The 14,508-nt window shown below is 48.4% G+C and overlaps 1 protein-coding gene across 1 annotated transcript in view; it reads left to right on the top strand.

Annotated features, from left to right (window-relative positions):
- LOC144148132 (scoloptoxin SSD14-like) overlaps nucleotides 1-14,508 on the top strand; it is a 100,668-nt gene that overhangs the window by 37,802 nt on the left and 48,358 nt on the right. The window contains exon 4 of the mRNA XM_077679724.1: nucleotides 12,345-12,558. Coding sequence (XP_077535850.1) covers nucleotides 12,345-12,558 — 214 coding nt within the window. The remainder of the gene's footprint in view (nucleotides 1-12,344; nucleotides 12,559-14,508) is intronic.

Here is a 14,508-nt window from a genome sequence, read left to right on the forward strand (position 1 = left end):
TAGGCACAGGCAGCAGAGGCAGCGAGGCAGCGGCCGGCATGAAGAGGCAGGTAGGGAGAGGCAGAGGCAGACAGATGCTAGCAGGCAGTAGCAGGCAGGCAGAAGTCGACAGTCGAGCAGGCAGGCAAGCAGGCAAAATTTTCGCACTTAGGTGAACGAAGAAGGGCACTCAGATTGAAGAGTTGTTTTGAATTAATAAAGAAATAGGAGGTGAAAGCGGTAACGAAGGCTTTAAATTGGCCGAAATAAGTATTACCGTACACTTATGCTACAACAGGATGTCTCTAGTCATAGCCCGCATTAAAAAATAATTTTTCATGCTGTTAGTAGCCGTTTCAACGGTGGCGGCAGTCCCGGTGCTGCTTTCTGTACGATACTTCTAATGTTTGCAGAGTGTGGAGTTTATCGAAAAGATTTATAGATATTCCAGAAAAAATACTGTCAAAATGTTCTACATCGGCTCTGAGAAAAAAAAAGAAATTCGCTTCGTAGTTGCTTCGGTCACTGCAATAGATGCCGAAAGACGATCATTTTCTGTTACCTCTGCCCCATACCTCCCTCCACCCTCTTTCCCTCCCATTCCTGGATATATTCTCCTCTTACATCTCAAATTACGAATGCAGTGGATTTATTTGTGTCAAACAAGTAGTCAGGCATGCGAAGTTGTGAGCGAATGGGCCACTGGTTACAATGCGGTCGCTTTCGTTGGGTTAGCAAAAAGCGATTTTTTTTCTCTCAAATAACCATAAATGTTACTGATCAGAGTGCTCACTACTGGGTGACACACTGGTAATCGGTGGGTTATTGGTGAGAGAAAAAAGAGTGTATTCGCGGGAAGGGGAGAAAGGAAAGTCGCAGATGGCAAGTAATAGCACTGGGAGTGATAAAGAGTGTGCAACGGCAAGAGGACAGGGAAAGGGCGATAAGGGACGAAAAGGGCGGAGTGGAAAAAAACAAACGCAATTGAAATAACATGGTATGGGAAAAAGGGAGGGAAAGAAAACTTGCGGTCAAGTGAACTTGATTTATTATAACAGTTGGAACTCAATCTATAAATAACGAAAGGTAGTAGCAGTCAGCAGAATCGACAGCTGGGCTAGTTAGTATCCGGCCATGCTACAACGACGAAGAAGATGGGACGCAAGTAGCAGTCATCCCTCTCTTCCCTAACATCGCCTCTTTCCTCTTGAGGATGAGAACGCTCTTCGCTATTGTAAGGCAATACGCACAACAAACGCCAACGATATAAAATTCCAGGACCGATCGAAAAGGCCAGAAAATATGTGACTGGAATGGAAGCCATTGGGTTGGTACAAATTTGCAAAGTGAAACGCTTAGTATGATACACACATGTCCCTTCTTAGACGCCATCTTGGTTCGTGCCTGTCCAGAACAGCACAGAAAATCACATGAAAGTAAATATGCAGCTACCCTCGTACAGAACAGCTGTTTATAACTCTCAAAGTGAATAAATTCTTACTTGTGAGTAACCCCCCCCTCCCCTCATTCAGAATATCGGGAAGTTCCCAATGAGCTCCTAGATGCAGACATCGCGGAGGCACAATTCACAGCAGCACTTGCTAATAGCGACACCACCTCTGCCCCGGGTAATTATTAGGTCACTAACAAAGCGCTCCGTAACATAGGCGACAACTGCGTTACCATATAAACTCGTTCCTTCAATTAACATTGGAACATCGGCCCCTTGCCGGAGACATGGATTCTCTCAAACGGCTTTTTAATTTTTAACCCTCGCAAACACTCAAGCAGCCCTGGCAAAACTCAAGCAGTGTTCACTTGGGACCAATATAACCTACATCTTATAGGGAAAAGCTCGTAGAGCACATCGTATGAACTTACATCATCGAACACATAAATCAAACTAATTCTCCCCCACCCACAATGTTTGGCATTCTTACTGAGCTTTCAACCAATGATGTAAATCTCTACCATAATCAGGACATCACAGCCGCACCACAACATGCCGACACAGCTGAAGTTACAGCCTAGACCTTACCAGATAAAAGTCACAGATGCGACAGTTCTACAGGGTTTTTAAACGATATTCTATGACGTGAAATTGTACACCTTAATCCTTACTCGACTTGTGAACAGCAATACTCCAGCTTTGTGTAAAAAATCAGAAGAATTTCGCATACCATCAATATTAAAGCTATAAGAAGCAGTGTTTCGTGGCTATTGCTTAACTTCACCATACTTATAATTTTCCAAGCACCAGTATAAATCCCAAATCTTCATCACAGTCTCTATGATGATGGTATCACACTTTAAACCAAACAGGGCAATGATGCGCAAATAAAATAAATCTTCCAAGCCATATTTGACAGATGGAATAGAGGGCACTGCTGTATGTGTACCGCAATGCTTCCCCATAAAAACGGAGCTATTGCTTCTACTTCGTAAGAAAACTCAGTGGTTGAGTCCCAATATCCAGGTGTACATTGAGTGTCATAATTTTTTCGAAAAGCAGATTTTAAAGACTGGTCGAGTTTTTAGAGTTGTGTCTAATAGCAGGCGACGAGGAGCAAGCAAGAGAGAGAGAGACAACCTTTAATAGAAAAGGATGACCACTGGCAAGAAGAGACCGTGCGCTTGTGCATCCGCAGATCGCGGCCAGCAGAGCGTACACCACTATCATAGTCATTGAAAATTTGTCCGCCATCGCCATTAAAGCGTTGCATCAGGGTGTCTGCAAGCTCGCCTTCCTGGTGGCTCAAATACAACGAGGTGGTCGCTTCGCAACTTTTGGTGCCGAAACTCAAGGGTAACGAGCGGCTCCCAAATACGTGTAGAACGAGCGATGGCGAAGACGAATTTCTTCTGGAAAAAATCACCGGAGGAACTTCGTCCTCCTCGAAACTGCACCCACGGAGACACCGCGCGGAACTGACTGCCTGCAGAGTAAGTACGCAGGGAATTTTACTGCAGTTTTGGACCGGCTGAAAGCCAAACGTGCTGCCAGGCGAGCCTAAGTAACAAAAATCGTGACCGAGGCGACGACGCTCATCGAGAGCAGTGGCACTGAAAGAACGGCGATCAAAAAAGTCATGTACAAACTTGTAGCCAGCCGCGAGGAGCTTTGCGAGATCGATGCTCAGGTAAGAAAAAGGGAGTACGAGTCTGCGGTGCACCACGACGACCAGGCCCGATACTCTGACTCGCCTTCTGTGCCGGCTCGGAGAACTCAGTGTTGGCAGCCGTGTGCGGGCTGCCTCCCCGGCTGCAATTATAACGCCACCTGCCCCAACGACAGCTGCGTTCCATAACTCTAGACCTCGTCACCCAACGCTTATTATACAGCCTTTTTATGGTCCACACGAACCTGACTCTCAGCACAACTGACAAGTTTCAGTACCTTCGCAACTACCTGGAAGGTGAAGCCGCAGCTGCCATTGCCGTATTTCCAAACACAGAGCCACGCTGTGACAGTGCCATATAGCTGCTCAAGGAGAGGTTCGGAGACAAGAGCTGTATTATACAACGGCATTTTGGAACCCTCCGTGAGCTGCCGCACGTGACGTCTCTATTGGAGGCAAAAGAGTTGCGCAGGCTTTACGGCTTCTTCAGCTGAATGTGCGCTGCCTCAACATTCTCGGCGTTCCGACGAGCAGCTACTCGCCAGTGCTGTACGACTCCTGTACGATTTCGCTGCACGCTATGCTGAAAGAAATTGTCTTGGCGTTCCACCGATACGGACGTCTTCAAGGTGATACAGCGGGAGCGGCAGCTTCTGCTTCAGAGGAGGTAACCACAACGTCTTGCCAGAAACTCGACCAGCTATTGCGTTATATACGCATAGAGCTCAAAGCAAGATAGCAGTATGTTCCGACGACGTCTTCCTCCAATGGCCGCGGTTACCGCACGAAACACGCGCCATCGTCATCAGTCCTGCATACATCCCAATAAGAAGAAACCCCCAGCGAGTGATTCTTCTGCAACTCTCGAAAATGTGCGGCTGAAGCATGCAGCCCTACAGTGACAATAGCAGAGAAGAAGAAACGGCTAGCTGGTGCTAGGCGATGCTTCCAAGTCACTATGACAAGCCATCGTGTAAACGAGTGCCGGCGGAAGTTGGTATGCGAGACATGCAAAGGCAGGCTTGCTTCAGCAGTTATGTCATCCGAATTTTCAAGAAAAGTATTGCGAGAAGCTGAGCATGAAAGTCTCTCATGCTACAAAGACAAAGAGAACCGCGCGCAGTCGACTTCGGTTATAAGCTGCCCACTGGACGATCTCGGAATTTCCAGACCTTTTGTTGCTGGATCGCCGGGACAAATGAGACGTCCTATGTCAGAGGCATTTTCGACGGAGGCAGTCAACGTACATGCATGACGTACTGCAGGACCGAAAATCTTCAGAGACACGCCTCGCAGTTAACACTCGCGTCCGATGCTCTTTCTCCCGGGAGGAATTGCAAGGTCGTAGAGGATCGTCAACGTAGCCAGTTCGACGCGAACGAACACACCATCGAAGGGATAGCCATGCCAACAATCTCCACGACATGCCCGCTATTGACATGGAATGCGTTTTTTCAGCATAGTGAGGGAAGCAAGATATGGCCCGGCAAACCAACGGACTGTACTTCGAGGATGTGGCGAGAAAGGCATCAGCCTACTAATAGGATCTGACCACATGTGGAAGTTCGTGAGTGGCGACATATACACAGCGTGGCGGTGTAAGGATTGGCCGCGGTCAAGAGCAGTCTGGGAAGAACGCTACAATTCCATGCGAAGAAAAAAGTTTCGTGAATGGAACGTCCGAAGTTAAGGTCTGTGTTATGCGCGTACAAGCAGAGGAAAAAAATTGCACCATATCCCTTAAGGGAACTATGTGGCGATGCAAAGCAGAATTGTTGGCGTTCATTCAGCTCATCGGACGGTGCAGCGTGTCTCAACCGAAGCAGCAACTGAGGAAGCGGCGTGCGGACCGGGTGTATTATATAGAGCAGATGGAGTGGTGAGGAGGAGATGAGAGAGGAGACGCGCATGCGCGCTGGTCGCGCAGCTTGCGTGTTGCCGTTATGTAGAGTGATCTGGTGTTTAGTAGCGCCAGAGGGACTTCCACCTCTGGGTCCACACCGGTGGCAAAGCCACGCAAGTACTGTTGTGTTACGGTGAGTAGGCGGTGGTGCTCGAGGCGCTTAAACTCTTCCATAATTTTCTTGTCGATGTTATCGTCTCTGGGGTAGAATCGGTAGTCTCCGTCAGCGTTGGTGAGGTAAAGGTTGTTGACGTTGGTGCACCGGCTGAGAGCAACGTACACGCCCTCGGCTTCGCAGCTTTGTCTTCTTCTCCTTCTTCTTCTTCAGCGGTTCCCCTACGGGAAAATGACGACGGTGGTTGAACGCGAAGCTATCTCGTGATGGATACTTTGGTGGCCAATTCCTAGGGGCATCCTGCCAAAATCATCATCAGAAACGCTGCGGACGGGGCGAGAGCAGCGTACACGCCCTCCTCTTCGCAGCTTTGTCTTCGTCTCCTTCTTCATCTTCAACGGTTCCCCTACGGGAAGATAACGACGGTGGTTGAACACGAAGCTATCTCGTGATGGATTCTTTGGTTGGCCAGTCCCTAGGGGCATCCAGCCACAATCATAATCAGAGGCTCTGCGGACGGGGCACGGACGCGGGACATCCCCCCGAGCAAGTGACGCTAACATCCTCCTCTAAAATTTTCAGTTCGTCGTTTCTATAGTCACGGGAGGAAGAAGACGAGAGCTATCGGCCCAACCTCTGAAGAAGAAGAAGACCCAGCTGGGGTGCTACCTCATAGCCGACATCGTGTAAATAGTGTAAACACATCACTCGCTTCCTCCATGGTTTATTTCCTGTGTCCTACTGCTTCGTAACATGTTTTGGTGGCGGTTGCGGAGATCATCCCCATCCTGTCCCCAGCATCGCTTCGTCTCAGCTGCTGAACATTGCTCATGGGTCTTGGATCGCGTCGGCTCGCCCCAGCCCCGGTGAGCCATGGACGCACTATTACCGAGCCCCGTGTCCCCAGCCTGTGACTTGCCAAGACCAAACGACGTGACCAGACGCGATCTGAACAGAAGACGACACCGTTCCCCTGCCCTGAACTCCGGCGTGCCTCCGAGGCCTTTGGACGTTGCTTCACTGCACCGGCGGACATTGCTGGTTTGGGCCAGTGCTCACCACGACGAATCATCCTCATCCGTGGCAGCGAGGGCTCCCTTTTTCCTCTCATCTCGCATCGTCACCGCATCTGCACATGTACTAAGGGCTCGACCGGGACGGTCGCTTTCGACGAGGGGGATGTGTCACGGGAAGAAGACGAGAGCTATCGGCCCAACCTCTGAAGAAGAAGATGACCTGCTGGGGTGCTACCTCATAGCCGACATCGTGTAAATAGTGTACATACATCACTTGCATCCTCCATGGTTTATTTCCTGTGTCCTACCGCCTCGTAACACTATTGACGTTCAGCTTCGCGTGCCTTCCTTGTATCAGTAGCTTCTTGACGTAGTTTGGATGAGTCAAGGACATGAGGCGCGTTCGTAGCACTTGCTCCTGTCCCGGATTGTTAGCGTAGTGGGAAGAGCACCGCGTACCTCCCGTTGCGGCCAGAGAGTCGTGGGATCGAAACCGGGCGCCGCTAACTATTTCTTTTTTTTTATAGTGTAGGGGAAGAGGTGCGGACAACGGACGGACGTCGGACATAGCCCCGAGCAAGAGATGCTTTGCATCTAAAAAGTATCAGAGCACGGTTTGCTGGAGGCCTTTTGGTCGTTGGATGCCATTGTTATAGCGCCAAATGAAGACACTCGTGGGCCGGCAGACACATTGTCGCTTTTAAATGGCAAAATCACCAAGATTGGGACCCGGTACCAAGCAGCCGTGCCTTATAAGGAAGCGGATATCGAGCTTCTGCAAGATAACTACGGCATCGCGCCCAAATGTTTACGCAATCTGAGGCGACGCATCTTAAAGACCGAAGGACTGCTCGAGAGATGCGATGCGACGATTCGTGAGTACATTGTTTCCGGCCACGTTGGAGTTGTGCTTGACAAGGTACCGGTAGAGGGATTTGCGTACTACATGCCACATACAGAAGTCATCCGCGAGGATTCACTCACAACTAAGCTACGGGTAGTCTTCGATGCGTCTTCTCACGCAAAAGGAGAGAAATAAATGAACTGCTGTCTGGAAGCCGGCCCGAACCTGAACCCCAGCCTAGTTAAAGTTCTCCTTCGCTTGAGATCGTACTTAGTACACATGACAGCAGACATCAAATAGGCGTTCTTGCAGGCAGAGATCCGGAAAGAGGACCGGTACCTGTTCAGATCTTTATGGTTTACTGAAACGCCTGCTGCTCCTTTCGGCGAAGAAGCGGTAGAGGTTTGGCGGATGACGAGAGGTCCTTTTGGATCTAAAGCTAGTTAATTCATGCTTACGGCTACTATACAACATCACTTGAAGAGGCAAGTTGATCCTGGCAAAAGGAACGTAGCACAACTGCTTCTGAAGTCATTCTACGAAGACGACCTCTTCTTCGGCGCCGATGACATGGAAGGAGCGGCTATTTATTATAACTGCACAAGAGAGGTGATTTAACAGCGCGTGGATGCCTTTACGAAAATGGAGCACAAGCAGCAAGCAACTACAGAAGGTGTTCGACTCTAACGAAGCTCATGCCTTTCTACGGAAAGAGAGAACTGGGTCTCGGTCGAAAGTTCTGGGATTGGGTTGGTCAAAACAAACAGAAACCCGCGATCTACAACCCTTAGAACATTTTTTTACCTTTTTGGACAAGGCAACCGACACCAAGCGGTTTGTCCTAAAGACCGTAACCAGCTCCGCACAGCTCCACGCCTCCAGCTGCAGGCACGAATCATCACAAATTCCACAAACCCTGTCTGCTAGAAATTTACGCCAAGATAAAAATGCGCCACCTTCGTGAAAACATCACCCTAGTGCACACCGGGGGCGGTTGGAGCAGAGAGCCAAAGTGGTCGCAAGACCACCCTAGGTGCTGCACACAGTTCATTGCGGGTAGCTGATTACCAATGCTACAATGCATTCGCGCTATAAATCATCAATACGCAATACCATCTCCCACTCACTTCCCTCTATACCCGCACCGCAGAACCAGCCACATTGAAAGGGGCGCCAATAACAATAGCCCCAACAAGTCTGCCACCTCCTTCAATAAAATGTCTGATTAGGAAACAGCCGTGCGAAATTTTGCGGCGCGTACCACCTCACACCAGGCTATAAAACGCCTCGTGAAAAACTCACATACTACCCAAGGTGAGCTGATTGGGACCCGTACCCGCAATACATGCCTGGGGGGGCAAGAGGCGGCACACACCGCAACTCACATTTTGGGCGCGTCTGACCTCTGTATCCTCTCACAAAGCCAGAGCAAACCAGAGCTTTACTACTTTCGTCCATCGGTTTCACCACGGATGCGGAAATCTTTTACCTCAGACACAACCCCTGCGACACACATTTCGAAGCGCAGTGCGTGATTCCCCGTGCCGGCTTTCGGCGCTGTGCACAAGGGCCCGTTTTCGGTCGTTCTGCTCAACTGACCAGCTGAGTGGCGCGCGGTTGCGGGCGCACAGAAGATCGGCAGCCGACCAACCCCGCCGCCTCCCACGCATGCGCCGCTGGGTCGTCTCGGGCTCGTGACTCTTCTTGCGCCCGCCGAAGAGGAACACCGCATTCGCCGCGAAGGAAAGCGAGGCGGCCCTTCTTTGAGCGTTGCACGGGACCGAACGTTGTTTCGCTGAGGTCGGAAATGCAGCAACATCAAAGATTAACCAAGCGAATTCAAGACTCAAACAGACTAAGCTAAGCTTTTGCCTTGCATGTCCAAGGTTAGCTGAGCTACGCCCCACTCATTTTTTTTGTACAAAGCGTGTTCGCGGGATTCTGTAACAGCATGTGATGCGTTAGCGACGGTTACACGAACAGAAGGACTGTTCGGTTCATCGGTGGGACAACCTTGTGTTGCACTTGTTTCTCTCGTTCTTTTTCCTTTCTTTCTTTCTTTCTTCCTTTCTTTCTTTCTTTCTTTCTTTCTTTCTTTTTTTTTTCTTTCTTTCTTTTTTGATTTGTCTTCACAAAAGTGGGAGGTGGCCAGGGTAAAAGCCGTTATGCGACGGCTTGAGGGCTCCTTGGCCACCCCTCAATTTAACCCAAACTTCCTTACAAGCCAGTACAAGTTGGTCGTAGCTCAAAGGCAGCAAAGTAAGCGCCGTATTCAGCGCTCACTTTGTAAAACAGCGCTGCTATTGAAGCGCTGTTGTGCGGCAAGGTTTGTGCGGGCAGCCGCAGCGGCAGTATTGCGTTACACCGAGCTCAAATGCATTACCTAAACGCCAAAAAGTAATTTCTGCAGCGCCCTGCAGCGTACGTGTTGCAAGACATGAGAGAGAAGTCGTCGGCACAGATCAGCTGGTTGTCAACTGCTGTGTTTAGGAATCGGGGCCCTATTCTCGACTGCACAAATTCCCAGGGAATTGGGTAATTTGACGGAAGTCTTTTCTGATCGGCTTTCAATTTTGGTCACGTGCTTCCGGTAGACGAAGCGGTTGTGTGTGCGCTTTCGTCATTTTGACGTTTCAGGACGTTTATGTCAACAGTTCTAAAGTTTGCCTTATTTCTCTCTACGTGTTATGCACAATTCTTGGCCCGCAATGAAACACTAGACTAAACGCACCGGACATGACAACGTAAGCCTGTCTTTGCTATTCAACAATACTGCTTGCAATACACGCCCTCTGTTATTCGCTGAGAAGGCATGACGTAATTTAAACAGTTGGCGGGAACGATCACGTCACGCATTGGCAACTTCAGTCTGCTTAAAACTAAAGTAACGTTACGCAAGAGCTTGAAAATGGCGGCGGCTGTTGCCGCGAAATAGGGCAAAAATGTAGGGCGTAACCGCAACACAAGAGGGCAGTACAAGCCTCTCCATGACAAAAAAAAAACCCAATGCATGGTATTTGTCCACGCTCCTCCTAGTAAGCTGCCGGGTCACATGATCGAACTCAAGAGAAAAATAACAACGAAAAGTGACTCTTTTGTTCATTACAGCGCTAATTGAATTCGAGCTTGACGAATGAGTGAATCGGCGATATCGGTGCGCTCCGCGGTTATCAGGCGTAGCGCTTCGTTGCTCTTATGTGTCATGCAAGTGATGGTCGCGGCCGTCTTTTTCTGTGATCACTCCATAAACCTGTAACACAGCAGCAGACGATCGCGTGGCGGCGGGGGCGGCCGGGAAGGTGATAACGCAACAAAGGTTGCATTGAAGGAGAGAGCCCAACTGTGTTACCAAAAGCGATTGAAATGAATAAATAGATACGGTAAAAAAATTTGTGATGTCCTTAGCTCGACATCCGCCTTTCGCTCGCTTTTGGATCAACATTACTCGATCGCCTTTTGGTCTTGACGCAAAGTTTGACCTGCAGAAATGTGTTTCTCTTGCCAGCCTCAGCTACCGTCTTAATTTTCATAGTGCATGCCAAGTGTTTTTTATATCATTTATTCGCAATATTTGATACCTTGGTTGTTATCTTTTCAGTGAAGCGTCAAATTACACTGCATGTCATCATAGATATAGGTGCATCACGTCACTGATTGCTTACGTCATGCTTACGCAAAAAAACATGGCGAATTCCCCGGAAATTTGTGCAGTCGAAAATAGGGCCCTCGGCCACAAATTTCACCGCTCACGGCGATCTCCTTCCTTTTCGGACGCTCGGCCACTTGCCGATAGATGTCACTAGTCTGCCAGCTAACAGTGCACTTAATAGTACGCTGCCATCGCATCTCAGTCGGCGGTCGGGTGTACCACATAAGTTTATGGAAATATATTTGGTTTTTGTACTGAACGCCTCTGCTGTGGGGAAGGTGCGGGCGCACTTGTGTCGATATCCATGTTTGCAGGCAACTGCGCTGCTGCGTAGGCATTTAGTGTGTCGAGCCACTTTCTTTCGCAACAGCGACTCCATGCACCGTTTTTGATGCGGAATTCTCAAGGGCAAGTAAAGCATCACCACAAAATGTTACTGCGATTATTCCTATCTGTTGATTCCACGGCGGGCAGTCGGATAGTAACGGCACAGACGACAGACGCCGGTGCCTTTTTTTTTCTGCGAGATTCGGACGCGTGCGCAGGGACGCCAGGTGCTGTAGGCTGGTTTTCAGTGTTTCTAAGAGTACAACTGGGCCACTAAACGTTCATGTGAATAACATTTAGTCATCCCTCATTATATCCTCCTCTGTTTTGCCAATATGCGGAGACAAGTACGCGGTACATCATCGCATGTGTATCAGTCCATATAAATTTCCGCTCTCGAGTCAATTCCTCCATGCATTAGGAGGCAGCGGTAAGCTGTTTTGACCCCGAGACAAAGGTTATCATACACGGATTGAAGGCGGGCCAGTTGTTACATAACTGAGATACAAACAGCGCGGGAAGCAAGACGGAAGGAAGCGTGCACTGCCACGGAGCCGTGGCTGTGTGCCCTTCGTGTCCTTGCTTCCCGCACTATTAGTAACTCAGTTAAGGTCATCCAGGTTTTGCTACGAAGGCCCAAACCCGACTTTATGCGTCTATCACGTCTATGCGCTTGGAGCCGGTGGCGTCTTTGCCCGGGAGATTGCAGCTTTGAACAGTTTTTTTACGTCTTACGTCTCAAATGACCTCGTTGCAGACAATAAAAAAAAATAAACTACGCCAAGTTCTAATCACAGTCACAAACGACTAAGCCGTTCTTGAAATAGCCTTAATTAATGAAACTGTTTCGAATAACAATAACCTTATCCGTCCTGTCTTTGCGGCAAGGATAAGAAATAGTATGAAAATTAACATGAACCAAACGCTGCATGACACGGGAAGACAAACCTGTAATTTCTGTTTTATTAAAACATTGTGGGAACCGCACCGAACTATTTGTCCCAAGCTGACCACTGCTCTGAAGCCGTTGTATATAAAATACTACTTGGGACCGTGTTTTATTGCATGAGCTTTCATTGTGATGGCGTTCTCTAAACTCATGACTGGAACTGCGCACAAAAAACTGGACCAAGGGAAGAGAGCACACACAACGCACACAACACACAACACACACACTGCGTTGTGTGTTTTCTCTTCCCTTGGTCCAGTTTTTTGTGCGCAGTTCCAGTCATGAACCATTTTCAACAAGCCCGGCTTTTCAGTTTGGTTCACTTCTCTAAACATCAGCATCAGATCTACAGAAACGTTTTCAGAAGGTGGATTTGCGTTGTTGCATAAACATTGTGCGACGAAGAGTCTCGTCGTAATCAGTTTACTGCCTTTTTCCTTCAGTTCCTGTACGGGGCATAATTACGAAAGAAGACCTGGCCGACTACAATGCAACCTGGGTAGAAGCATTGAACGTTTCTTTCAAGAAAACGCTGACCATGCTTTCGGCGCCACCACCAGGCAGCGGAGCAGTGCTTGCCCACATTTTGGGTATAATGGACCAATATCGCGACTCAGGCCACGAGTGTTTAGAGGACAACGTGCGAACATGGCATAGGTAAACTGACTTCCCTTCACTCATTTACACCTCCGTAAAGACCAACTGTGTGTGCGAGTGATGTCTGTGATTTTAGGCAATCCATTCGGAATCCATTGCTCTAATTGAATTCGAACGGTCCTTCAGGTGTTTCTGCATGTCTGTTTTATTCTCTATCGTCCCAAAATTCAGAATGTTGTAATTCAGGCTGTTTGATAGATGAAAAGGTTAAAGTCGAACTGGCTGAGAAGAAATGATGCGGATGAGGTCAGGCAATGCCCAAGTGTATTCACAAGACGATTACAAAACCAACTACAGTCAAATCTCATTACTACGGGGTATGAATTTTTCACATTAAACCCCAGCCAGATTACCTATATTATCAATATAAAAATATTTCCCGACTACGATTTTCAGTATATCACATATTTCAGAATAACGCACGGCATTTATTTTCTTCTTTACAGTCGCATAACATGAGTATTATGAATTCGGGTAAAGTAACAGCCCCGCAACACTCGCGTGAAACAGAAACCGCTTTTTCTCTGTATTCACCCAAGTGGAGTAGCTCTCACCATCACCACGTCAAGTGCAAATTGCCAGCTCCACCACAAAGCTGTAGTTTAAGTTGCAGTAGTCTAGCGAGCCTAGCCGCCTTTTCCCCTTTTGTCTCTTGTTGGTTTGGGTGCCAATCGGTGTCCGGTTGGTGGTTAGGTGGTTTTCCGCGCTATTCACGTGTACGGGAAGGTATTTCTTTGTTGTGAGTGGTCGTGCTGCGAAGTTTGTGCAAAGCCCAACGATGTACGGAGCTAGCGACACAGCCAAAAAGACGCGATGGCAGTCATCGTCCCGAAGCAAACGAGAACGCCTGTGGGTCACTGAACAGAGAAGATGAGATAGTGTCGAAAATTGATCTTTTGTTGTATATGAATGAAGTCCACACTTTCAACGCTCATCGCGATGATATACCCGGTGAGGTATTGCATAGAGTGGAATCCATCGTACTGATTGCTGCCCTCGACAGGAGAAAATAACCGATTTCTTCAAATAACGCTGCTTCGAAGTGAGTGCAACGTTGATTTTAGAGTTTGCTTGTCTGCACACGCGTATGCTGCCAAGGTGCGCCATTTTCACTCCTAGGTACGGGTCAATAACAGCACGTTTTTCCTTACAACGATATTTCAAAATAACGGACGATTTTGGGCGGTCCCGCGTGATTAGTTACATCGAGCTTTGACTATACATAATTAAAAATCGAAGGTAATCTAATCGATTCAGTCCCTATCGATTCAGTCGAGCTCTGAGGCGGGTAGAAGTCGTCGGTGGCTTGCCGTTGTCGCAGTGGCGGTTCGCCTATAACGTGGCGTTTAGGCCGGGATCTTGCGGTTTTAAGACGCCTTGGGGTATTTCGACACTTTCAAGTAGTCGTCTTTCTGTCTGGTGTCGTCAAGTAGACGTCTGTCTATCTGTTCAAGAGCAAGAGGGAGATGTGGCTCGGCGTTGAAGTCTCCTGGGTGTTCGCGGCCAGTACAGAACTCGCCGAGAACTATGCACCTCTTGCCCTCTACTGGCCGCGTCTTCTTCCTTCCTCGCCACGTACTTTGTTGTATGGTTAGTGCCAGGAGAATGATTCATACCCACTCAGAGGGAATGGCCGGGAAATCGGCGCGAACTGAGAGAAAGAAACTGGGGTCGGGATTAAAAGAAATATAAAGAATGCCCTTGAAGTATGCGTTTAGGTACAAAAAGTGAATATAAACGGGAATAAAAAGATAAGCAGAATGCCCGAAAATTAGGTATAGCATGAGAGTGAACACACCAACTATAAATTCAACGCTAATGAATAAGGAAAGCATTGAAAGAATGAGAGCCGTGAAAGGTACGTAAAGAAAAAATTGGCCGCGTATCTGCTCCTTTCGTTGCAAATGTCGTCAAAAGACGATAGTCTTTATCGGCTTTTGCGGAGTAAAT

The sequence above is a fragment of the Haemaphysalis longicornis genome, unplaced genomic scaffold, assembly GCF_048455015.1.
Source record: "Haemaphysalis longicornis isolate Haplotype H1 unplaced genomic scaffold, Haemaphysalis longicornis Haplotype H1 scaffold_78, whole genome shotgun sequence".
Lineage (NCBI taxonomy): Eukaryota > Metazoa > Arthropoda > Arachnida > Ixodida > Ixodidae > Haemaphysalis > Haemaphysalis longicornis.